At 40.9% G+C, this 13,244-nt stretch overlaps 1 protein-coding gene across 11 annotated transcripts in view; it reads right to left on the reverse strand.

Annotated features, from left to right (window-relative positions):
* LOC122178411 (NEDD4-binding protein 2-like 2) overlaps nt 1-12,687 on the reverse strand; it is a 44,134-nt gene extending 31,447 nt beyond the window's left edge. For 10 of the 11 annotated variants that reach the window (XR_006178319.1, XR_006178320.1, XM_042868576.1 and 7 more), the window contains exons 1-2: nt 12,582-12,687; nt 8,617-10,034 (exon numbers count right to left, since the gene is read on the reverse strand). Coding sequence is in view for 8 of the 11 variants with exons in the window: in XM_042868576.1 (XP_042724510.1) it covers nt 8,617-10,034 (1,418 nt within the window). In the remaining 3 variants the exon portion in view is untranslated. Of the gene's footprint in view, nt 1-4,210; nt 4,291-8,616; nt 10,035-12,581 lie in introns of those variants that run through there. The other variant, XM_042868580.1, reaches the window with a different exon arrangement.
* Nucleotides 12,688-13,244: the final 557 nt, after the last annotated feature.

A 13,244-nucleotide genomic window follows, 5' to 3' on the forward strand; every position in this document is an offset into this window, starting at 1 on the left:
ACACCCACCTTTTCTTCAGCAATGAAACTCCCTGCATTGAGAAGTTACTCCGAAAAAAAGTGACCCTTATTTCTTTTTTTTTTTTTTTTCCTGTGCCAAATTTTGGAAACTTTAGCATTTGTACTTACTCAAGTGAAGGCCCAACAAGATGACACAAGGAAAGTGATGAAAGAAGATCAATACAGACCTTCTCTAGTAGCAGCAGTGAGCTGCTACAGGGGTAACCCCATCCTTTAGAACTGCAGTTCCAGTCACACAGGTGACAAGAAATTTAAGATACAGTTTTTAATTGCTGTCATTCACACTTCAGGGTTAACAAGGCGATAGAAAAGCACGCGTTTTATTATCCCTGCACGTATTAAACTTCAAATCAGGAGAAAAACAATCGCTTCTTGAACCACTTAAATCACTTGATTAAAGTGGGTTAGCCTGGCTTCCTGAGGAAATGCCATTTTATGGTGACTTGCAACAGGGCATGAGTTTGATGGGTGAAATGAAAGGGGAAGAAATGCTCGGATAAATCAAAACAGTTAGCAAATGAATAAAATGCAGAGATCCAAACTAGAATCCTAAAAAATTAGAAAGTAAAACGGATTGCAGTGTGAATTTTACATTTACCCAGTCTTTCAGGCCTGCCATTTTTAAGCAGCACAGATATACTAGAAGTTTATTTCGTCTGTGGGTCAGAATAACCTAACACTAAAAATTACAGCAGGAAGCCAGATGAAAACAGCTTCAACATAAAGAACAAAAGACACTGGGGGAATTCAACTCAGGCAAAAGGAAATCTCAGAAGTGGTTGTAAAGTATATTGTTAACAAGTTTTTTATCCGTTTTATAATATTTCACAATATTGGTAATGTTTCTGATTATTATATTAGTTACTGCAATGATTTAGATTAGTTATTGCAATGAGCGATGAAAGAATATTGCACAAATCCATTAAACTTCTCTAGAATTCTCTATTTGCATTAGCATGAAATGCAACAGTTAAACCACTGAGAGGCATAACTGAGCTAGTTTTTGGAGTTAACTAAAATTCATGCTCAGTATTGCCCAAGAAATACCTGTGAATCAGAGAAACCAACGAGTAAAGTTGCAGGTGGGGTTAGCCTCCTCCCCCCCTGGTTGATCAGCAACATCAGAACTTCATACACGTGATCAAACCTACATTAATCCAACCCAGTGAGTAATCTCTATTCTGTCAAACTTTCAGGAAATCCCTGGAAATTGGTGCTTAAAGGAAAATCCTGTGAAATGGAGATAACTCTCCTTTCACTCAGATCTACAAGTCTGATCCCATGACTGTTCTTGCTTTCTATAGTATATTCCAATTTATAAAAACAGCCAGTCATTGCCACAGAGCATCTATATCCCACTGAGACTCTTGGATTCCACTGCCTGATGGAAACTGCAGCAACTACTCAGACTCAAAAATAGGCACTGTACCCAAAGGCTACAAGAAGAAAACTGCCCCAGCAGCATACATGATACACTGTTGCTGAGGTGCCAGGAACAGAGGAGAGCTGGCCAAATCCCAAACAACCCAAGGCAAGAAATGCATGTTAGCTCTAAATAGCTGCAGGGAGAGCTACTTAAGTTTAATTCCCACACAAGGAAGGTGCTGTGAATTGCCATGTCATCAACAATACACCTTGCAGAGCTCATAGTTAAAGACTGAACGGCCCAACTTCACATTGGTTACAGATAGAGATTTGCATTAAAAACGCAGCTGGAAGAAAAATAAATCCAATTTTACATAACAACAATTTAAAAAATTAAAAACACTGTAGTATATTGTTTATATTCCTATATGTTTACTGTCCTACAATTAAGTTGTTGGTTATTCTCGCCTTTAAAGCATGGAGATTTCCTAACAACAAAAACAAAATTAATGGGGAACAGAAGGAACTACAAATAATGCGTCTGTGAAGTAAATGGCCAAAGATGCCTCCGATCCATTTTTTCCTGTTTGTTCTTTCTCCCTATTCCAGGGTACAAGGTTACCTCAAAATAAAGACCAGTGCTCTTTCAGAAAGCAGAGTATGATACAACAAAATTACAGCCACTTTGCTGGACATCATTCAGTCAGTATTTTTGTTTGAGTCTTCACCTTTTGGTAGGATGTGTATTTTACTGGTAGGAGAGCACAAATAAACAAAATGGCACCAGTGAGTCATACAGCATAAAAACCAGCATTCTCTTCTAATACCAATTCCTGTTTCACATAGAACACTTAACAGGAATGCACATTTCCTAAGTTATCTTGCCAGGATTTCACACACGGCCCAATTTTCATATTTTCAGTACCCTAATTTGCCAGCTAATAATGCTCCAAACAACTGGATCCAGCTTCTACACTCACTTCTTGTGTGCCCAATGCATGTGCATGTGTAACAGAGAATAAGAACCGCCCTCCTTAATAAAGGAGATAAGAACTAATAGCTGGGACCTGATTCTTCAACTGATGAACGAACACAGCAATCAATGGGGCACTCATGCGTATTATCATTTCCAGAAACTGTTCAGAGTTCTGTAAAGTAATTCATTTACTCAAATTCCTCTGTATTTTCCAAACCACAACAGTCCTTGCAATAAGGAAACACTACAAGGGGTTAGGAATCTTGCAAACCCATAAACACAATTCATTCCTGAAATACTTTATTACTATTTCTCAATGCTCAGAACGTACCACAATTTATGAACCTATATAACCAGCTAGCAGATTTAATACAGTGAACTGTACAAGAATGAAACTGAAACTACCTAACTGCAGCAGCAGATTGACTCCCAAAGATGACAGGGCAACAGAATCCTTACCCCAAATACAACACACACACCATCTCCAAGTAATGAGCTAATGAACTAGAGCTTCAAATATGATGCCAATGTTCAGAGCCTGTTTCATAACTTTGGCATGAAGTCATAAAACAACACTTTCAAAGTCTAACAATCATCTCTTTTAGAAGCTGTGCTATTTCAACTTGTAAAATCTCAAAACATCAACTTCACGTGGAATAATTTACGCACTTCTAAGATGTATTTGGAAATAAAATTTATCCTAGGCTCATAAAACAATAAAGCTCACCTATGCAAAGAATGAATCTAATCTCACAAAGAGGTGATTCCACTGCTGTGAGGTGAGAAAGGAAAAACAATGAAGATAACTCTCTAACAGGAAAGTCAAACTGCAGATCAGTAGCATCGGTACGCGCACGTGTGACACAAGTTGCAGTAATAACCAACCACTGCAAACCAGCTCCTCTGCATCCATTTACAGGACATTCCATGCAATAGAACATTCGCCTCCAAGTCTAACAGCACAGTGACACTGAAGCAGATAGAAAAATCACAGCAGCTCACTTAGGTTTTCTTTTAGATAATCTAGTTGATCTAATGCAAGTTATCATTTCTACACACAAAACTCATCTGGAAGTTCAAGTGCTCATATTAACTAGACAGCAAACTAATACATGTTTTTTCCAGCATGGACATATCCACATGCACCCATGCACCAGCTTTAAATCCAGTTCTTCAAAACAGTTCCACACTCTGCACGTCAGTCAGCCTACCTTGATAAATAACTTTACAGTTAAGATATCTTAGAATCTAATAAATTATTTAAAATATCTAATTCATCATACAAACAAGGAAAAAACAGACTGTAACTAAACAGTTTTCAAAAATCTGTAGTACTACTAAGCTATTTACATAGTACTTGTAAATGATTCAATAATCAATGTAAACGATGTTGGAATCTACTTCCAAACATGTGAAGGAAATTAAGGTCATTACAAAAAGTCAAGGTAGATTTACAATAGACAAGGCAGAATAGCTTTAAACTGAAACAGGGGAGGTTTAGGTTAGGTATCAGGAGGAAGTTTTTCCACACAGAGGGAGGTGACACACTGGAACAGGTTGCCCAAGGAGGCTGTGGATGCCCCATCCCTGGAGGCATTCAAGGCCAGGCTGGATGTGGCTCAGGGCAGCCTGGCCTGCTGGTTGGTGACCCTGCACATAGCAGGGGGTTGAAACTAAATGATCATTGTGGTCCTTATGAACCCAGGCCATTCGATGATTCTGTGATGTTGTTACCACTATTACAGGCAGCATTTTTAAAGAAACACAGAATTAGAAACAATAGCACAAAAATATTTCTACACCCAGCTCTAAATACTTATTTAACCCATCCACAGCTGTAAATACTTACTTAACCCATCCACTCACAAGATCCAGAAGCTCTTCACTCCAGCAGCAGTATTCTCTTTCTGGAATACTCTCTTATATTGCCTAACAACAGATTTAATTTCAAACGTACATTGTCAATTATGCCAATATTTGTTTTTTCAACCCTATTAAGCTAATTTTACACAAATTCACATTGATCTATTTATAGAGGAATGGAAAATTGGAATTGCTGCCAAGTTTATTTGCAAAACATCCTAAAAAATCAAAGTCTTCTTTTAAATCTTTTTCCCATGGCATTTACATTCTTAAGATCACATTACCAACTACTTAAAATTACAGCACATTTTTGCTACTTGGACTAAAGATACCATCACTATGTACCCACCTGGGCAAATGGTGTAGAATGTTGCTAACTAAACTGCAAAATCACTTCCAAAGCAAAGGAAACAAAGCATTTTCCAAGCTTTTCTCTGAAGTGCTTTGGATTGAGGGAGCATTATCTGGCAAAGTACGTTATCTGCTTTTCTTCTACCTATTTTTTTTCCTCCCGAATTCATCAAAGTTGCAGGACTTTAAGACATCAAGTGCACAGAAAACAGAAGTAAAAAGCACTTGGGTTTGTACAAAGCAGAGCAGAAAAAGCAAAGATTCCCACTGCAATAACTCTATTCCTTCTGCAGGAATAGAGCATTTCTGCAGTTGAAGCAATCTGGATTAGCACCAACCAATGCAGTGCATTATAAGAATGTGCTTCTCCCAGCACAACATTAAGAACAGCAACAGAAGGAAGAAAACTGGCCTAAAATGGGAAGGACTTAGGAAGCATAGCGGTACAAATTGCAATAAGCAACTCACAGCTGTCACCAGAAGAAACAGGGGCAAGGCAAAAGAGTGAAGCACAACAAAGAAATCAGTACAATTAACCTGGGAATGAGACCACACCAGCAGCTGACACAGAGACAAGGTAATCCTAAGAAGAAAAGAGAGAAAGACTGAACCAAGAAATCCACTTAGAATTTTAGGGCAGAAGCAGAGATATTATACTGCAACTGCCTACACATGTAATAATGCACGTAATAAATCAGTGAGATCACGAGAGGTCTCCAGTGACCAGGAAAAGGTTAATGCTATGCCCATATTTGAGGCTAGGAAAGACAAGGGAACTGAGCTGCTCAACCTCACCTAACATCAGCTTCCAGAGAAATCATAGTGCTCTCTGTTGGAATCTACTTCCAAACATGTGAAGGAAATTAAGGTCATTACAAAAAGTCAAGGTAGATTTACAACAGACAAATCACACTTCAGTGGCCAGACTAGACTGTACTATGTGATGAAACTACTGGCTTTGTGGATGAGGCCGAGCAATTAATGCAATATCCTTTGAATGTATTAAGGCTTCTGACATTTCCAGTCAGTACATGCAGAGTAGCAGGACAGACAGTGAAATCAAGTCTTTGGGCATCTTCACCATTAACCAGGATCATGAGGCAGAACTTAAAGCTGACACCACACTGGTAGCAAAGACAGACATACCTAACATTAGGGCTCAGTGTCCTGGAGGATACAGAGAAATCTGAGCACTGGGCTAAGTGAAGTTCAACATGGAAAAGTGCCAAGCTCTCCATCTGGTGCAAAAAGAACCTATGCATTAGTACAGAATAGAAAGTAACTGGTTGAGCAGCCCAGCTGAAAAGATGTAAAAATGTAGCAAATATCAAACTGAAGATGGAATCAATGGTGCAATCTCATTAAAAGAAGAACAAATGCTATTTTTTATTAGGGAAAAAGTGGTCAATGGAGAAAAAACAGTGGATCGACGGAAGATCCCCCCTCTGCCTCTTGCTTATCAGTTCTAAAACACTGTGTTCAGTTCGGGGCTTCCTAGTTCAAAAGGCACTTGGAAAAACATGAAAGAGCTGAGCAGATGGCATATAACCTACAGGCACCAGAGAAGCTTTGAGTACACTAATGGAAGTTCTCAAGGCAAAAGTATGACTGATCCGATCCAATGATGGTGACAGTCACCTCCAAGCAGAAGGATGGACTAGGTGACCTCCAGAAGACCCTTCCAAGAAACATGCCTTTGATTCAAGCATGTGGGATGACAAAGTCAAAACAAAACACAGACTTCATTATAAGAGTAAGAACAGACGTGTCAAGCTGGGGAGCAGGAGGAAATGTGTCTGTATTTACAAATCCACAGTTTGCACAAAAAAGCAGACTGGAATTCAAGATTCCTGAGTCTCACTACTGCTTTGCTGTCATTATAGACTTGGGAAACTTGCAAGATGCAACTAATTCCTTCCACTCCTGATCCATAAAGATACATCAGCTTCATCTATACAGTGATTTTGCTAGCACAAGCAGCAGAGGTTTAAAGTTCCTAAAGATGCCCATCTACCAAGATACCATGGGTACTAATGACACCACAAGGCTATGGTGTCATTTGTTGTCCTAGTCTGCACTGCAGATGCTATATAATTCTGGTTTTTAGTTTCTTCCCCCAGCACATCCCACCCCTTAGGTATATGAGACCCTGGAATACGATTTTGCAGCAATTAACAATTAAAGCCAAGCTCTGAACATACAAAATTGCATACAGCAATTACAATACAATGACAAACAAGTCCCACACAGTTCAAATTCTGCACCCAAATTCAGTGACTATGGTTGACTTTGATCTTACAGCACTCATTTCCCCACCTGTTAAATGCAATCAGTAATTCATCTGACAAGAAGGAGATGAAAAAGCATCAATACAGATTCATAAAAAACAATATTTAGGATTTTTCAGCTAACGTGACTGTCATACTTGGAGAAAGACTGAAAGGCCATCCATCACGCAAAGTATGGAAAAGATAATGTTAAATAGTCTCATAGTTAAAACTACCCAGTTTCTGCACCGAACAAAGCAGTATTTTTCCACTTCAATTATTTTCTATGTTACTTTCATATACTACAGAAACTACTGTAATAACACTCACATATTAACACTCAGCTTCAAAAATATAGGTTTGCAGAACAGAACAATCAGTAACTAGAAAATGTCAGTTAAAGTTATACAAATATGTTAGAAGTTTCTAGTAGATATTCGTCTATGATACAGCCCCCTACACACTGGGGGAAAAAAATATCAAAACCCACAGACAGTAAGGTTGCTCCTTTGTACAAAAACAAACAACAAGGAAGAATATAATCACAGTATCTATTTAATAGTCTGCTAACATACAAGGGAATATAACCACAAATGATGTCCTGTTTGTCACATGCAGTTTCTGGATGAAGCTCAATCACTAAATACTAACAAAGTAACTTCTTCTGCGTGCAAAAGAAATGTGTTTTCATTTACTACAGACAGTGGTTTTGTTCTTTATCAACCTATGCACTTTCTACAGTAAGCAAAAAGAAGGTGAAAATCCAAGCTAGAGTTTGTGCTTGGCTTTAACTCTGTTGGAAACTTCAACAAGCACATGTCTAAGAGAAAATGACATTTTTCTTGTGTGTTCACAAATTAAAAAAACGTACAGACATTAGTATGAAAAACACAAATGAGATTACGCTGTTTCACCAGTACACTGAAAAGGATTACACTTCCAGAGAAGCAAAATTCTTCTAATGGTCTTTGAAGATTTTTGCACAGCCATAAAAAGCTACTACTCCTGCTGGATTATACCAAAGACTTCTTTTTAAACGAAGAAATTTGATAATAAAAGGGGCAGACCATCACATACTAGTGCATATGAGAACTTCAGAATAGAAGTCACAGAACACTTCAAAATTAACAAAAAACAGCTTCTGTTCATCAAAATTCATACTAATGTAAACAAAAACCAAACCGTGTGATTCCAATATGACTCCATTTTAATTGCCTAATTTACAAATACCAAATTTTGCCAAGTGCTTGCTGATAAACTTTTCAAAAATCCTTTTTTTTTTTTTTTTAATCTGAGTAAGCCTCCCAACTTTTAAGCCTTCACTTAGAATCACAAAATGGGTTGAAAAGGACCTCAAAGATCGTCGAGTTTCAACCCCCTGTTATGTGCAGGGTCACCAACCAGCAGACCAGGCTGCCCAGAGCCACATCCAGCCTGGCCTTGAATGCCTGCAGGGATGGGGCATCCACAGCCTCCTTGGGCGACCTGTTCCAGTGCGTCACCTCCCTCTGTGTGAAAAACTTCCTCTAATATCTAACCTGAACCTCCCGTCTCAGTTTAAAACCATTCCCCCTAATAATAAGGAAGCAACAAAGATGCAATGAGGCGCCAATGCAGCAGTGAGTGGTCAGGCACTGGAATGGCTGCCCAGGGAGGTGGTGGAGTCGCCGTCCCTGGCAGTGTTCAAGAGGTGTCTGGCTAATATCCAACTAATATCCAACCTAAACCTCCCCTGTCTCAGTGCAAAACCACTCCCTCCTGTCTTGTCACTTACCGAGATAGAGTTGATTTCCCCGACCCAGGTAGGCCTCTTAAGATAAGGAGCACTTTCCGTGAACAATCAAACCTCTCCTCAGGTAGGAAAGAAAATCTACGCATTCCTTCTGCACTGTAAGTTTTTGGTTCCTCCCAATACTCTTTTCTGGTTTCACAGAAACCATTACTTTGGAGTCCACTCTGGTGATTATTTCCATTTCTAAAGACCTGAGTATTTTGGAAATCAGTATGACCAACATTGTAGCTACTCTGATCGTGCACTGCACCATGACAGTTGATATCCCCATCTTCATGGTAACCATAGTAATTTTCATAAGAAAGTTCATCATTCTGAGAAGGAAAAGCATCTGTTTTTTGCTGTGTGGAATTAAATATCTGAAAATGTGCCTGATGGGTCAGTCTAGGAGGAGGAGGCCCCTGAGGTACTATGAAAGACTCCCTTGATTGCCAGGCAGGTCTGAATTCAGGCACTGAATAATTAGACTCTATTTGTCCATTAAAGGCATTTTCAGTTTTCCAGCCACTTGTTTCCATGACAAACTGTTGCTCACTGCTTATTTTCTGACTTCCCTGTTCCCCAAAGAAATACTGTCCATTCTTGTAAAATGATTGTGGGCTGTCCAACAATACATGTTGATAATCCTCTTGTGATGTTTGACCGCAATTATACACAGAATATTGTTCCTGAGAAGTTTCAGTTTCCTTTTCCTGAAGCAGATTTAAATTTTCACTTTCCAGCTGGTGAATTTCTTTGTAGAACTGGTCCAGTTCATCATCCATTCCTGATACAGCAGAAGAAATGGCTGGCACCTTCTCTGTCTCAGTTCCTTCAGTTCTGTTTCCATGTGTGCCATCTCCCACACTGCTTTGACACTCATCACAGCTCCCAGACTGGTCCTGTGTATTACACTCAGCAGGCTTGTAAATCGGTCCAATAAATTCTTTGCTTGTAATAAACTCTTCATCTGACTCATTTCTATTTATTGAGAATGCTATGCAACTATTTTTAGTATTATCTTCATTGACATCATTCGCAGTAAGAGGATCTTCCTTTCCTTCATCCTCAGTGCCATTTATTGATACAAATGGAGGATTTATGTTCTGCACAATCACAGAATCAACTGTTTGATGAAACTCTAGATTACCTTCTGGAAGCACTTCATTCGCTGCTCCAAAGACATTCATAGGTATTTTCTCCTGCTTCTGCACTTCATTATCCCCTTCATTATCTGAAACACACACTGGTATCAAATCATTGGAGGTTCTGTCAGGGTCCCCTTCTTGAGTGCCTTGGTTGCCACAGTCAGAGAGGTTCTCAAACGCCCCTTCCGTTGACTTCATCTTTTTAGAACACGGTTCAGTTGTGATTTCATCCTGACACTCCAACAGCCTTACTCTACTTTCAGCATGAAGCATCTTTGGAAAAAAAGACCAATACATTATCAACACAAACAATTTTAAAGCAAATTAAAAAAAAAAAAAAAAAAAAAAAAAGTCAAGTTACTGAGGCCTATGATGTGCTTCTTTGGAATCTCCACTATCACAACTGAATGTGAAGCAAGCACTGAGAAGAAGAAAAGCAGGCAATACCTACTGGAAGTCTTGTTTAGTAGCATGGCAATTTTGTTTAAACATCTCTATATATGAGAAACACATTAGTGTTGAACCAGTCTTGCAGTCATGTTTTGTATCTTAATTTACAAATCAGTCTTTCTTCATATGAATTTTATATTTGAAAAATAAGTTAAATCAACAACTTCTGTTCTCCACTGACCTTTGTTAATCTGCCAATTACAGATCTCTACGATAGGATTAACATGTGCCAAATTTCAAAGCACAAACTAATGCCTAACATCACTACTAAGACGACCGACAAAAATGCAAATACTTCAGACACTGGGATTACTTTCTGCGACAGGAACTCAGCTAATTCATTTTACACCAATAAAACAGATACTGGATGGCATCTCTAACTTGGCACTGGTTAAATAAGGCTTAAAGTTAAGTTTACAATCTGACATTATGTTTCTGGTTATGGAACAACTAAAGACCTTCATTAGGTATCAAAACCACGCAGCTGCATACTTTCAAAGTAAACTGAAAGGTAATCTGAGCACTAAATGAACTACAATCTAAGAATGGAGCAGTAAGTTCCAGAATGACAGACAGCTAGAGCAAGAGCAGTTAAAAACACAAAGTCAGATAGTTCTCATCAGTGTGACATGCAGTCATGCCATTGCCCCATCCATTATCCATAGTTTGATTTTCCTTAGCACTCTAAAAGTCTGTATGTAACGCAGTGAAAAGCAAGTCATCATAAATTAAGTGCCAAGTAGTATATTTAGCAAGCCCTCCAGAATACCAAACACAGTATTAAATGAGAAAGTAATTATCCTACCAGAGGATTTATTCCCCTACTCTCTGTCAACTGTGGAATATTTCATCCTTCTAAGAGTTAATATTGATCAAATGTTACATGCTCATCATCTCCAACAAAAACCAACTTTTTCCTTCCTTCGCTCTGTCTGAAAAGGATCTGTAGATAACATCAAAGGAAGATGCGTAAGTAATATTCTTCATTTCAACTTTATGTGTAAAACTTGACAGGTGTTTATCAGGACACCTTCTCACCTACTGTAAAAAGTAAGAGTCAGAAAATGCTTAAGCCAAGGAGATTTTACTGTTTCTATTTCATTTTGATAACTGGAAGATAGCAGTACTGCCATATGGTGGAAAAACATAGCCACGCATGACAATATTCCTTGGTATTACTGGGTTGCTGCTCTGGATACCACTCTCTCCATCTCTCAAGACTCGCACATTGCTTCTCACACATCTCCTGCTTTTCAGTTCCCCCTTTTTACAAATTGGAAAGCAAGTATAATATATGCCTATATCCCCCAACTACTAAAAAATGTTACTTTATCTCTACTCAGAAACACTGCAACCTGCTCTAGGGGACCTGCTTTAGTGTGGGCACTGGACTCAATGATCTCCAGAGGTTCCTTCCAATCCCTACAATTCTGTGATACAGTGAAAAGTTGCTTTACTCTCGTTTCTATTCTCATCTCACTTCTGGAATGGGGCTTAAGCAAGGCATGCACATATTCTTATGTGAAATGAAAGTAAAGGAGCATGTGAGCTACCTGCTGCATGAGAATTTCTCTCATGATAAAGACTGCTGTGTGACTGTCCCACACAGGGAATACTCCTTCTTTCTAATCTTCAGCAGGCGTGCTCAGATAACATTAGGGAAAGATAAAGTGCACGTAAAAAACATTTCCACCTGCAGTCAGAGCATGTACATACTGAGAAAGTGCAATCTACCTTACAGTCTTGCCTTTCGAAGGAGACAAAATAGAACCACAGAATATCCTGAGTCGGAAGGGCCCCACAAGGACCGCTGAGTCCAACTCCCGGCTCCACACAGGAACACCCCAAAACCAGGCCACATATCCAAGAGCACCGTCCAAACACTGCCTGAACTCCAGCAGCTTAAGGTCGTGATCTCTGCCCTGGGAAGCCTGATAGCTCCGTGGCACTGAAGATACGGTTGGAAGCACCGAACCCGAGCTGCACACACGATCCACTTGGCAGTGCTTACAACGCCATGTCATCACTTCGACCTGCCAAACGCCTCCAGCAAGTAACCGACGGCCTTAAGCTCCACGTCTACAATAAATTCACTAACGCAAAAAAAGAGGGCGCATGTGGCAGAGGCTGAAGATTAGGCGAAGGCCCGGATCTGCCCGTTCGGGCACGGAGGAGGCAGCGCTCCGAGCCCTTCTCGCTCACGGACGCACCGCACGGCCGGGCCAGGAGCAGCAGCGCTCGGGAGGCGTGGGGTACCGCCCGCCAGCCGCCACCTTCCCCCATCCCCAGCCAGCCTCCTGGCACCCGCGCCCACCTCCCCCCCACTGACCCCTCGCTTCCCCTCACCCACATACGGATGAGGAAACCAACCTCAAGACACGAGCGCCCGCCAGCCCGTCTTCCGCCGTCCCGGCGAGCGACGCACCCCCGGCCGGCGGTGGGGGAGGGGAGCGGAGGGCAATCCCTCACTCTCAAAATGGCGCCGGCTCCGCCTCCCCTGCTCTCCTCACCGCGGCTCGCTCTGGGACTCGTAGTTGCGCCCCGCAGGGCACAGGCACAGGACTACATCTCACAGAATGCCCTCGGTGGCGGAGGGGTGGGCCGTCGCCCAGCGGGCGGTGAGCGGGCAGTTAGTGTTGTGGGCGGGATTCGGGCCGCTCTCGGTGAAAGGCGGCTCTTGTCCGAGATGCGCCCGGAGCCCCGGCGTGAGGGTAGGGGCGGTGCTCCGGGTCGGTTGCTGTGTGCTGGTGGAGTGACGTGGGGTTGTCTGTGTGCACCCCGTTCCTTCCCCCTGGGGGAGAATTCTCAAAGCCAGCCCGGGTCAGTGGATTTTAGGTATTCTCAGCCTTGGCTGCACTGCCCAAAAATGGGCAAGTTCGTATTGATATCGAAACATTTGGTGTTTATTCCTAGAAAAAGAAAAAAAAAGAAAGCAAAAAAAGTCAGCTGCTGTAAGCATAGGACAAAACTCCTGAATGCTAAAATCATAGCCTCAGTGCTGCAGTAGTTGTGTAGGTATTGTCCATGTGCTAC

This window comes from Lagopus leucura, unplaced genomic scaffold (assembly GCF_019238085.1).
Source record: "Lagopus leucura isolate 7727_CA_CO unplaced genomic scaffold, USGS_WTPT01 Super-Scaffold_100001, whole genome shotgun sequence".
In the NCBI taxonomy this organism is placed as follows: Eukaryota; Metazoa; Chordata; class Aves; order Galliformes; family Phasianidae; genus Lagopus; species Lagopus leucura.